Genomic DNA, 13,570 nt, shown 5'->3' on the forward strand with positions numbered 1-13,570 from the left:
CGTAGCACATTAGAACTACTAAGACAATCTGAACACTGCACATGAACAACAAAGAAACCCACTTTTGGAACCCTTAACACACACAAGATCATTTAATGGTCTTGCATACAGGCAGAGTTGTGCTGAATTTGACACGTACGTTAATTAACCGAAGTCTTTTTTCTTCCACGTCCCATTTCTGAAAAGGAAAAAAAATAAAAGGGAACAATTTCCCTGAGGTCAGTGGATTCTCTGAACTGTAGGAAAGGATGCTGTATGCATATTATGTCTTGTACGTGAATTTAAATAGCAGCAGACAAATAGATGCTTGCGAGTCACAGTGAGATACTGTTATAGTTTGAGTTAAACCTTAAAGAAAGTTCGTTTTAACAATCTGCTGAGTATGGTTGTTAATCTGTGAGATTTACTGGAACACTCAGCCAGATTCTGAGAAGCTGTTCACGTAAGTAAAGAGCCATTGTATTGCAACACTACACAGGAAGCCTGAGATCATTCCAGAATGTGTGGAAAAACAAAAAGAATGCAGCATAACCAGAGGTTTATACATTTTTCCACTAGAGCACTTGTAGGCCTTGTTTAAAGAGCAACAGCAAGAAAATAACAAAACATAGCCTTAAGATAAATGACATTATGCTATTAAAAATACCACCAACAGCAGACAGTGTCTAGTCTATAACAATCATATGATGGATTAATAATGGATTAAGAACAATCACTTTATAATGAAGTTTGAATCCAGATGGAGCACTGACCACCTATGCAATAGAGCGATATTAAGAAGTCATGCATAATTCAGACATATTGTATACATCTTACCGGGCAAGCTGAAGACCTTTTATACTCTGAACATGCCACAGACCAGAGTTTATGGAAATAAAATGACCCAGATACAATGTATATTTTAATTATCTCAACTCTGATAAACTGATGTAGAAGTAATCCTCTCTAAGCTTTTTAAAGCTAGCTCGCCATATCTTGGCAATCAGATATTATTGAGTTTATAATTAAGTTTAATTAGGTCAAGGAATATTTCTGTTAAATTGACTCTCAAATACATAACAAATGATCACTCAGCACTAAAAGCAATCAAAAATAATCAACTCTGATCTAGTGTATGCAAATGCAGCTTAAGTCTGGGTAACTTCTTGTTTGTATTTTATATTGGGGCGCATTCTATTAACTTGCAAATAGACAGATGAGCAGTCAGACTTTTCTAGTTCGGAATGCACTAAGAAATGACCATTTGGAAGAGTTTTATTTTCAGTAATAACTGTTCTAAATAACTACAATAAATAACTCTTCTGAGGCTGTGCATATGGAATGTTACCATCTTTATGAATGTGTTTACTTGTTTATTTCGTCAGGTACTTATGTTCCTTCGCCTCAATAACAAAAGAAAACAAAAGCAACTTCCATGAATTTACAACAAATTTAGCATACAACTGATTGCAGAGAAGTGCACACCATTGCCCTTATTCCTCTTCTGCAGAGGACTTTGACTAAGAAAGTACAATTTTATTCAGAAAAGTGCAAGCTTTGTATTAGGTTTTACCAGCTTTTGGCTCCCGATACCTCCAGAGTCACTTACGATTTTACAAATCTGAGACTCATGAGGCACATGGTATCATCTATCACCATTACAAGATTTCAACTATTTTGCAGTTACCTCTTTTGCAATAGCCATTAAAAATACATTGCTTTTAACTACCTTGCTGAGTGCTCTGTGTAAAAGTCTCCAGAAAACAGTGCCCATCACCACTTTGCCTAGTGAGATATACTAACTATATATAAACAGCTCAAAATTGTCGAAGACCAGTTGGCCTACAGAAGCTACATCAATACCCTGTTCCCAAGCAAGGTGCAGAACACAGCTAAAGGACTGGATCCTTGACCCTGACTGAGGAGCACAAACCTCCAGCACTCCCCCAGGCTCAGAAGAAGGTTGCATAGACTGAAGATCCATGTTTCAAAGCCTGGGTATTGCAAAACAACAAAAGCAGCAGCAAGGTATGAAAACACGGGCAGAAAAAACACCTCAAAGCAGCTCAGAATTTAAGGGGACATCCACTGTCTGCACAAGGAGGAATACAGAGAACTGTAGAGCTATAAGGAGGTGTTTTAAACACAGAAAAGTACTTAGCCCTTTAAAGCCGTCTCAGTTTCTCGGTCCCAGTTCTCCAAGCTTGAAAGGGACAGCTATAACATCTGAAGTTTATATAAGCCATGTTAATTATATCATGTCTGTAAATCAATATGCTTATGCAAATCTAGAACATATCACCATTTTAAGAGCACGAGCATGAAACGCACTACAGGCTGAGTGAACTGTACAGATGACACAGGTTAAGCCTTGCAGGCAACACCAACGTGAACAAGAGCACATCAGATATTATCTACATTTTCCTTTAAATACAGACTTCAGACTGCAGCGGCCCTGTGTGTTCTGGCCCTCAGCCCTCACAGTCTGCTGGCCACATCTGTCACAAGTTATCACAAACTACTTGACATTGAGGGGATTTACAAATCCACTTCTTGAAGCTGGCAATAAAATGAGCCAAAAGCAACCAGTAGTTTCATAAGCCAGTTTATCAACTCCTGAAGCATCAGTACCAGTCCAGATCACTAAACAAATACAAAGATCTGTTAACATGCTTAAGTTACCAGTCCTTGTCCTGAGTCAGCAAAGCTCGAACCAGCATTTCCTGTGAAAGGAAATTCTGTCTTTACGACTGACTCCCCTGGCAAAGACAGGTGTGTCTGGCTATGGTCAGTCATAGAAAAGTAAAATATAAAAAGCTATTTTTATCAAAAGATTGTAGACAGATGATGATGTAAATTCGCAGGAGGCCCATAGGTATGTTGCTTTCCAAGTATGAAGCAATCCAGTCTTTAAATAGTTAATAGCCTCCTTCTTTGCCATCCCCCACCATCTCCTGGACAGAGGTGCTGAACAGATGCACTCACACAAACTGGAAACTTAAGACAGTAAAAGATGGCCAGATCTTTCCATTGGCAAGTACAAAAAAGCAGCGTATCTGTGAGGTGCTGCCTGTGAAGCCAGTGGCAGTGAGTGCAGCATGGGATTGACAGCACTTCCTTACAGCGGCAGCTAAGTGAGCTGGAAGAACGGAACAGGAGGCATTCACCTAATTATATAAACCAGAAAGCATGCTGCACAGGAAAGTCTAATATGCTTATTTGTTAAATACATATGCTATTTAATAAAAAATAACCAATTTTATTACAGAGTCTTGAGAGATTTATTATCTGTAAAAAATTTAATAGTCTATCATTATCCCAGTTAGAATCTAAACCCATAATAGGGAACACATGCATTCCAATTTTCATATTCTTAGCCACTGCCCTGGAAAATAAATGCTTTCATTGAGGATATATATATAAGCAATTTGGCACATCTTTTCAAAGACATAAGAGAGTTGCTAGACAAAGGAACGTGAACATTTAGTTATTTATATCATGCCACAATCCAAAGGCTCCAACTAAGTGCAGAGCCCTCACTATGTTATTTCAAAACTGTCATTGCTTGAAGAAAAAAGGGAGCATATTGGGCTAATTAAAGTCATCTCAGAATGACGATCATTCAGGCTAAGAATGGATCTCTCTGACGCCAGCACCATGTCCAGCAATGGTAATAGAAGAGATGTCCAGGGAGGTGTGTGAAAGCAGAGTAAACACCTACACACATAGTTTACTCTCCCAGACTTCAGAAATATCCAAGTTCAAAGATTTCTTCAGATGGACCGTTTTACTTGGTCTAATAATGTTGATGGATTTTACTTCCATGATTTTGTCCAATCCACTTTTTGAACTCCTGCTAACCTCTGGTACCCAGAACACCCTGTGCCAGAATTCTGCCACTGCATGCTAGGTGAGGAAGGAGCCCTTTTGCTTTCGTATGAATCTACAGAGAGTTTCATTTTGTGCCCCTAATCACAAGAAAATGAATTACCTTACACTGATCATATTTCACAGAACTTATCACCCACCATTTTTTCCCCCAGTATATTTGATTTCAGTTTATATAAGTTTCAGTACATTTGACTGCTTCGTATATGGAAACGGTTATAACTTATTCTAGATACTTCTCTTTTGTTTCTCCCCCTGGTTTTGGGGGGCATAAGTTACCTTGTATACAAATAGTGAAGAGCAACACAATAAGGTGATTTTGCATAACACCACTACAGTTCTTTCTGTGAGGTATGAACTGATTCTTTTCTAATTTTGCCTTCTTTTTGAAATTTGCCTTCTCAGACATCACAAGAAAAGACAACCAACTCTCTGCCCTGGAACGAAATCTCTGATTGTTTGCAATGTCAATGATGGCTCTCTAAGAGCAAAACCCAAGCTGACAAAAGGCACATCTTTCCCCAATATAAATAGCATCACAGCAGCATGTCTCATTTTTCTTGCACTTTTTAGGCACACGCACAGAGAATAAAATGCTTCTAGAGATCAGCATTCAGCCACAGACAGCTGGATTCCAACTGCCCGTTTCATGCTGCAACATTCCACAGTGCAGCTAGAAGACTCTGATATTTTCTAATGACATGAGACACTTGGGACTGAAGGAGCAGGTATTCAATCTAGATACATATTCAGCATTGTCTTTGTCGTGATCCATCAGCAAAATATGATGTGAAAGGAAAAACAGTAGTTTATTTGTCATGTCCAGAAGGCTCACAAAGGTGACAGTCCTCCTTTACTAGGATGATTGTAATCCAATTGGCAGGAACACAGATCATTAGAAAATGCATAATTCTTCCTGCCCAACTTGTTTTAACGTCAATGGCACCATTTGGTTTTGATGGGCACACTTGAACCATTACTTACAGCTAAAAAACCCGAGGGTGTTGTTCTGAGGTCACATGCCAGGCTGACTTTCAAAACCAAAGACACCTTCCCTCTCAAAGAAAGTCACTCTGACAGTTACAGTATTTATATAAGTATTTATAGTATTTCTATAAATTGTCCATTAAAATAAATTGGCCATTCCTGAAGATACACTGCAATTTGTCCAGACTTGAATTCTGAGAGTGGGAAGGGAAAGCAAAAAAGGGAAATGAAATTACTCACGCTTGTATCCAGGCTGCAGATGCTGATTGTATCTTCATCTTGAGTACTCTGCTTTCGTTTTTTCTATAAAACAAAAAGAAAAGAAAAGCTCAGTTTTGATGAATAGTACCAAGTACCTCTAGCTTAAATACAATGAAGTCATACACATACATATATATAGTTAATAGTTTTCCTCTCATCATCATTATCATCATTATCATCACCATGCATGTGAATATAAACTCTATTTTCACAAGTTCAAAAGCTACCTATTAGCACATTAGTAAATTAAATGCTGTTCCTTTTTCGGCCTAAAAAATGTTAGGTTCACTTCAATTAGGAAACTTATTTCTAACTAAAAGCATGAGCTATTATTGGATATTGTAAATTGTATTTTGGCACTTGATATGAACTTCTGTAACTAACGAGACTGTCAGGAGGAAAAACTTATTTTGTGTCAAAAGCCTATACTTAGATTTTTCAAAACATTCAGCAATCAAGTACTATTCCCAGACAGCCAATATTACATAGTGAGGATAATAGGTGACAGGAATTTCATTAGGTGCAGGAATTACATTAACATATATTTGGATTTCACTACCCATGTCAGTGATTCTGCTCTATATCCCGGTTTTGGTTTGGAAATTGGCAAGCCCTCCCTCACCTCATTTCACAGGTTCACCACAAGATTAATCTTCATGCCCTTCAAAAAAGTATGAAATTGCATTTAACAGAGCTCTGCATTTTCTACCAGGCCAGGAAGATTCGGGAAACAAGAGAGTCACAGAATACATGATCCTTATTTATCCAGCTGTGTTGTCTTCTACTGTCAGCTAGAGATAAGCATTCACACGTAATAGCCAGGATTTAGTTTCCAGTCTACAAAAGTCAAAAGATGAGCAATTTAAAGAACAAAAAACCCCACGCAGATACCATATGGAGCTCCTATCTTATGAGATGACAAAAGCTCAGCTAAAAGGCAGAAGTTGCACATTGTGCAGGTATTTTTTAATTATTAACAGAAAATTATATATAAAAACTGTACCCCAGTACCCATGCTTCGAGCTCTTCTGAAGCCAAGAGGTTTTATTCCATCAAGTCAGTAAAAAAACCCAATGCATTTACTAGGTCAAGCGTATGGTTTCTGAAAACTCTTCCTCTGATGAACAAAGATAAAGAATATTTACCATAAAATCCAGAAGTTTCGATTTCATGGTTTTAAAATTAAACTACAGGTGTTGAAACTTTTTATATTTCCTCACTAGTTTCCAGCTGATCTTAGACTTGCGTAATCATATTTAAATACAATTTTGCTATTTTTTTTAGGAAGTAACTTGTCTCAGTTTTTTCTCACAATGATAATCACACAGTCAAGGACAGCTGTGCTTTAATACCGTCATTATTCAGAAACAGAAACTGGATCATAAGTTTTCTCACCCTCAGACTATGCACAACCAAATCCCCCTCAGTTATAGCTCAGATATTTAGCAACAAGCTAAAGGACAGAGTAGAACACGTAATTTCTGGACCAGACCACAGTGAGCAATGAACATAAATATCTGAAACAATGGAGTAATTTGTTTATCCTGAGTGGTGTTTTATGGGGTGGTTGGATATTTTTTTTCTTTCACTGGATAAACTAATCTGAATTATTATTCTAGGGTCAGCCAGTGTGAACTGGTGATGATGAAAAAAACCAAAACAGGGATGAGATCTGTAAAGTCAGTTCTTTGCCCCAAGGGTAATATTTCCTAAGATCCTGGTGAACATGTTGCAGACTATTCTTCAAACCTAATTAGACTTCTGTAGATACAAATGCATATATTCTTTAGTTTTCCTCAAAAGATTATATAGTGATTCTACTTACGTTGACACTAAGTCTTTATTTTGGAAACAAGAGACTAAAAACTAAGAGGTACCATCCTTCCCCTACAGTGGGCACAGGTTAAGTCAAGACAAAGGGTGTTCAGATTTGGAATACAGATTTCTACAAGAGAAGGGTTAATGACAGTTATCTATGGATGTGGTAACGTGAATCTGTACTAACTGATGATTCTGGGGTACAGATGGCCAGATGCAAATTACATAATACGAAGTACAAGCAAGGCTACACGATTAAAGTGAGTTTGAACGAGACAGGACATCCTGTTACTGTAGTAGGAAAGTTACACAAGGACAATTACGTGTGGGCTTCTAACTACTGCATTCAAAGTGGCTTCAAAACACAGAGGTATCAGGGACAAAGCAGTGTCCATGAGGACAAGTGTCCAAGGCAAGGCTATTTGGCTATTCAGGTAAAGCACAGCAGAGAACATAGTAAGTAGTGAATATTAACATGCTCATATCTTCTGCAGAGACAACCTCTTTGGTTATATAACTGAATCACAGTACACTCATGAGGAACAAATCAGTATCAGCTGTGATGTACATGCCGAAAGGGATGAAAAAACAGGTAAACTGTAAGAAAAGCAATTACATATTGAACGAATCTGGGGCTGCCTCCACAAAGTAGACGCCTTCCTCTACCTTACACTTCATTGTCCTAAACAAAGGCTCACCCCATCTTTATTTTTAGATCTACTTACTGAAAAGCAACACACACATACAAATCCTGCTAACGACATGTATACTGTACTCTTCTGGTTATCTGGAAGTTTGCAAATATTATACTAATGTTGTCTGTAAGTTTGTCTCAGCAGCTATGCAAGACAATTTCATACAGAAATTCTAAATATCAGCCGCTGCAGGCAAGACTAAGGTTTCAAATTTTCTAAGAGTTTCAAGGGCAACTGCCATTGTACAAGGGGGGAGGGATGGGACACCATGGCATGCAAAAACAACAAAAAAAATCCAGTAAATTGAGCTACCAGATAAATTTCTTTGCCCATAATAAGTGGATTAGAAGCAAAGATTGCAGTGGATATTGTGCAGGGAGCATAAGGTGCTCATTAAATTAATCCCTGCTCTTTGTGAGTATCTTTTACCCAAAGGAGTTACAAGTCCTGTCTCGGTTGCCACAGCACAATGCAGCTGACCTATGAATCTCTCATGTTCCAGAAAACCACCCCTTAAATGCTGCTCTCCATTTTATGTTTTAAATCACAGGGCACATCAAGTAATACAAACTTCACTCCATTTCAATATCAACAGAAGATCCTGGAAGTACAGTGTGATAGCTTTAAGATGAACATGATTAAGCACTGTATGTATGGCACACATTTGTAGTGGAGTAAGGTTCGCTGCAAAGCCAAAAATCTGTGACAGCAAAATGAATTCATAGCTCAAATACCGAAATCAGTTAAGTGCCATATTAATGAAAGAGTTGAACTTACTGAGACAATTTTAGTAGGCAGTGCTCCAAGAGGATCAAATATCTATTGCAGACATTGCTTGAATGTCAAATAAACGTAACAAACAAATCCTAACTGCATCATATTGTATCACGGTAGGTTTTTCATACCAGCTTATATTGTCACACAGGACTATGTTAAGCCAAAAAAACAATGTGTGAATCTTTAATTCAACATGACACCTGCACTGGCCCAGGCATAGCACTAGGGACAAAGGACTGATTTCTTCATTCCATTTTATTACCTTGCACATGAAGCATCCCTAGTTCTTGTTAATATTTCTTATATGGCTGCAGCAATCACCAGTTTTAATACAATTTAACAGCTTTTTTTTTTTTAGAACTCCATGGCTTGAAGAAGCATGTGTACCAGGGAGAAAGAAATCCCACACTGAATGTGCTATATTAAGATGACATACACTAGTAAGCCCAGGAGCATACCCACACTGAGATCTGACAGAAAACTGCAGAAGATTTAACCACAAACATGTCAAGGGATAGAAAAGCTGAGGCCCTTATGGATACCTGAGCATGCCTGACTTACATACACAAGTTACATTCCTTACATGTGTAATACATAATCACATTCTAATATAGTGCATACGCATGTTGTTTTAACAGAGCCATATAAGTTAGATTGTATCAGGTTTTGTTTTCATTAAAATCCTGTAAGAAGCCCCAATATATTATGGATACTATGAAACAAAGGATAAAAGTTTTAGGCCATATGACCACTAGAGTTCCCTATCTCCACTCTTGGGAAGCACATTAAAGCTACTAATGTGAACATTTCTGAAATTTTAAGCTGAGCTATCCAATTAGTACCCACCCCTATTCAAAATTCAGTGTAATATCAAAAATAATCCAATTAAAAGGGTAGTATACCATCCTTATAATAGACATGAACACTCATCATCTCCAGTGTATATCAGGTACATGAGTAATGCCATACTGCAGCACTAGATGAAATACACTAAATACACAATCCTGTGATGACTCTGCATTGGGCTGTGAGCAATGGACAAATGCCACCTATTTCACTGCAGAAGAATTCTTTATTAGAACTTGTATGTACTTGAAACAAACTAAACTGAAAAACATCATGAAGATCTTCATCTTCTTGGGAAAAAAGGACAGCTTGCAATGCTGAGGTAAGTCCCCTTTTCTGCACAATATTTGTAGACCTTAAAAAGGGTGTACAAGTCTGCATGAAAAAAGCATACCAATAACACGTATCTATTCTGAACAAAGATGTGTCTGTGTTTTCCAACTGATCATAAAGATGTATTACATGAATCTGAATGTGTATCTCTAGACTGAAAAGCATGTTCTAATGCATTTGGGGGTTTGTCTTTTGAAACACAAAAAAACCCCAACCAACCAACCAACAAAACCCTAAGTGCCCAGACCACAATGACGGGGTGTATAACAACTCTGAATCTTGATCCATGTTTGTGATAGTGTTGCCTGAAAGGCTGTGGTTATAGAGACAGAACACTTCCTGGTCTTCACATAGCAGGAAGGAGTTGTTCTCAATAATTATCTCACAGGAGATGAGAAAGTAAGAGATCCAATTATATATTAAAGCAGTGATTTAATTAAAGGAATTAAAGCAATAAGACATTGTTATAGGAAGACTGGATTTACATCCTCTCTCCATCACGGGGTTTTAGTTATCAATACCAAAGATTTATATTTTACCACCTGGGAGATGAAATGCAAAGATGTACAAAAATAGCTTGGTAGGAAAAAGCCCATCCTGTGACGGGGAAGGAAATGCTTTTCAGAAGATTCGCTGACTTCTGCTAAATCATCTGTCCATTCTAACAGCTCAGAAATGTGTCTGCACATAGACTGGCATCAAAATAAATAACAGTTCAAGAACATGTATTTGCATAGGCACATGATGCCCTTAAACCTTTTAAGTCAGACTCATTTCAAAACAAAACACAAACTTACTTAGGCCCTTTTTTTAAAGAGAAATCCATCTAACAAATGAGGATCCATTCATTCTACAAACCAGACTTTCTCCATCCCTAAAACCAGAAAGTCCAAAAAAATAAAAGAAAATTATAAACCATTTCATTAATTTGCATTTCAAATTGTTTTCATATGAAAGTATCTAACAAACTCAGTCTTTCCAGCACGCACACCTGGGCATACTTCAACACTGCTAACTGGAAGAAAACAACTGTGAAAAAATGAGGTTGTAATACATGAGGTAAAGAAATATAAGTAGGTGGAGGTGCATATATATGTACACACACCTATATAAAACTATGCATATATGAGCACAGAAATACATATATACATGTATATATCACGTACAATTTTCAAAAAACAAAGACTTCCCACAGCATGTGCTACTTTACTACAGTTCCGTTAAATGTTAAAGTCATTTTTTCATACCAGTAATAATCCAAAGTTTCTTTAAAAGGATTACAGGTGGCAAAATGCAAGTTAAAATGTTTTTTGGCAAGTGCAATGAGAGCAACTCCCAATCCAAATTCTCATTGTAGAATATCACCGCACACTGCATTTTCAAAGGAAAACATCTAAAAAGGCATGAATGTGAACATATGTCTCTATTTTATATGTGAATGATTTTCTAATCAACTGCCTCTTTTTCTGGAAGAAAATTGGGTCATGAATAATGACCCGGTGAATGCATTCATTCATTAATGTAGAACACTGCATTTTTGTGAAGTCTGTCCTATGTAATACAAGTTTAATCAGAAAATTAAGCCCACTAAACAAAACCAAACCAAGCCGAAATTTGTAATAATCCAGGAAAAGTAAAACATTTTAGCCAACGAATTCTTTTTCTCCTTTTTACTTTGTGAGGAGAAGGCAGGAAGGGATTCACTGTTCAGGGTTTTATGTTCTCTCCAGTTTATGGTATATTACTATCAAGGGCAACCCAAAGGATGGTATCTCTATCAGACAGAGTTAAAAACCAAAACCAATCAAAGAAAAACAATTTGAAGATGAGGTATAGTAAAAAATGATGAGGCACAAATAGTACAAGCCAGATGTTAAATGGCATGCAAGAAGTGAGGTAGGATGAAAGAAATAATGACAAACCGGACTGGGAGGGAAATAGGCAGTATTTCAATTCTCCAGAATAATTTAAAATGTTTCCAGAAGTTCCACAGATGACACAGCCAGAAAATAAAAAAGTTAAAATATTTCAGTTTGGTGTTCTTCATACAACAGGAGGAAATTCTGACCAAACGCTCCAACGTTTTTCTCACCTGCTGTTATCACTCAGTTAACAAAACAAGCCTTGGATTCAACTTAAATTGGGTGTAAAATTACTAGGCAAAAGATTAATAACCTTCTATCTGAAGGTTAGTTGAACAATCACTAATTTAACATTTCCTGCCACAGGTGGTGGGATAAAACATCACAGAGCAGACTTCAGACGTGAACTAGAAGAGGCAGCAGTGGTGTCACATTACCCAACTTCAAGCCAGAATGCTCATGATACTGAAACAAGAATAAGCTTCACGTAGGATCACCCATTTTCCATCTTAGCACACTATTGCTGCACTAACACTCTGGTGTCACAGATGAAATAAAGCTACAGATGCCAACCCACCTTCCTCCTCCTCCTCCCTGCCCCGAACTACGGCCCGGGGAATACAATGCACAGTTCTACAAAAAAGGCCATATAGAGGGAGGCCATGTCGTACCAATCACATAAGCATCTCTGTCTGCAATAACCAACTGGAAATATGTGAATTTCCTGTTGAATACGGTGTTCCTCCGAAGTTTGGTTCAGAGCTAACCCATTCCAATTTCACAAACAGGTGATAATTCATTCCCCAGTTTAAGCTTATTCAGAGAGAGATCAATCTTCCATCATTTTTTAAGGCCAGCCCTCTTTTCACCATAGGCTATCACTCATCTTCATGCCAGCGCCAGTAATCCTCCTGCTTATCTTTCACTTCCACAGCCATACCATTGACAGTTCTAAGAGCTTGAAAGTACGGGAAGACAACAGCGTCTTAAAACAAGTTCTCTCAGAGCACACTGGCTTTCTTTTAGCTGAATGATGCATCACACGTGCTTTGGGGGACCGTAACTTCAGAATACTGAAATCTAATGCAGAATTTTAAAAACAGAACAGAACTTGCTACGCCGCATTCCAATATCACAGTTCTTTGTTACACTGGCAAAAAGAACTTGCTTAAGCTCTAAAGAGAACCAAAAATTCATTTGTTTTATAATAAAACTGGTTTCTGCATTTATTTCCACTGCCTTCTACTGTTTAGAAAACCAAAGACATTGCAGGTTTCGTTTTCTCAAGGGTGACACAGAAACCTAAACAAAAGCCTTGTTCCTTTTGAAGGAGAAACAGTCAGAGATGAGCTGATTGCAGTTTGCACCGAGTCTGGTAGCAAGCTCTGTGGCTCTGCTTCCCACTCTGCACACGTCCTGCCGTCAGGCTCTTTGTGTTCTGCTGTCAGTAACAGAACTGGCTTGCTCTTGATGCCCCAAGCAAAACAAACAAATGAAATAACAGACTCTGCTCTAAGTCTGTTACAACACAGCAGAAAATTCTGAAATGGAGTTGAAGTCATCTATGACACTTAAGACTTTGCCACTGAAGCTATCCAGGCACATCTGAGGAGTTTCACATGTTTGCCAGTCAAAATGGCAGCTTCTTTTCACCTTTCCCTGACCACAGAGAGCAAGCTTTATTTCTACAGTGCTTATTGTAATGGATTTAAGATTTTCTGGTCAGTGTAATATAAAATGAACACTGAAGCGAACAATGAAATGAAAGTTATATTCAATGTGTTTAACATTAACAACAGGAAATGGGTGTGCATGTACGGGATGCTGTAAGGACAAGGATCAGCAGAGCTTTGTTTGAGGACTGGTATTTATTCTATCTTTATTTAACCTTCTTCCTTCCCCTTTTCAGAAGACGGGGAGAGTATCAGTCACTGGAATCTAGCAGAGTTAAACATGCTGAAACTTCTTCACAGTTTACTATAAAGTCTGAATCAGATTCAGATACATAAGTTACATACTTTTATTTCTTTCTCCATAGGAGTTCTTTGTTACAGTGAGTGAACAGCAATCTTTATCACATGATCATTTCTCAGTCACAACTTGAAGACTGCTACATAAACTGTG

General features: G+C 37.7%; 1 protein-coding gene across 3 annotated transcripts in view; it reads right to left on the bottom strand.

Moving 5' to 3' along the window:
- Positions 1-13,570, bottom strand: part of ARHGEF3 (Rho guanine nucleotide exchange factor 3) — a 120,360-nt gene that overhangs the window by 49,087 nt on the left and 57,703 nt on the right. For all 3 annotated transcript variants that reach the window (XM_030500560.1, XM_030500563.1, XM_030500562.1), the window contains one exon: positions 5,095-5,157. In XM_030500560.1, coding sequence (XP_030356420.1) covers positions 5,095-5,157 — 63 coding nt within the window. The remainder of the gene's footprint in view (positions 1-5,094; positions 5,158-13,570) is intronic.

Source organism: Strigops habroptila, chromosome 11, assembly GCF_004027225.2.
Source record: "Strigops habroptila isolate Jane chromosome 11, bStrHab1.2.pri, whole genome shotgun sequence".
NCBI classification, from domain to species: Eukaryota; Metazoa; Chordata; class Aves; order Psittaciformes; family Psittacidae; genus Strigops; species Strigops habroptila.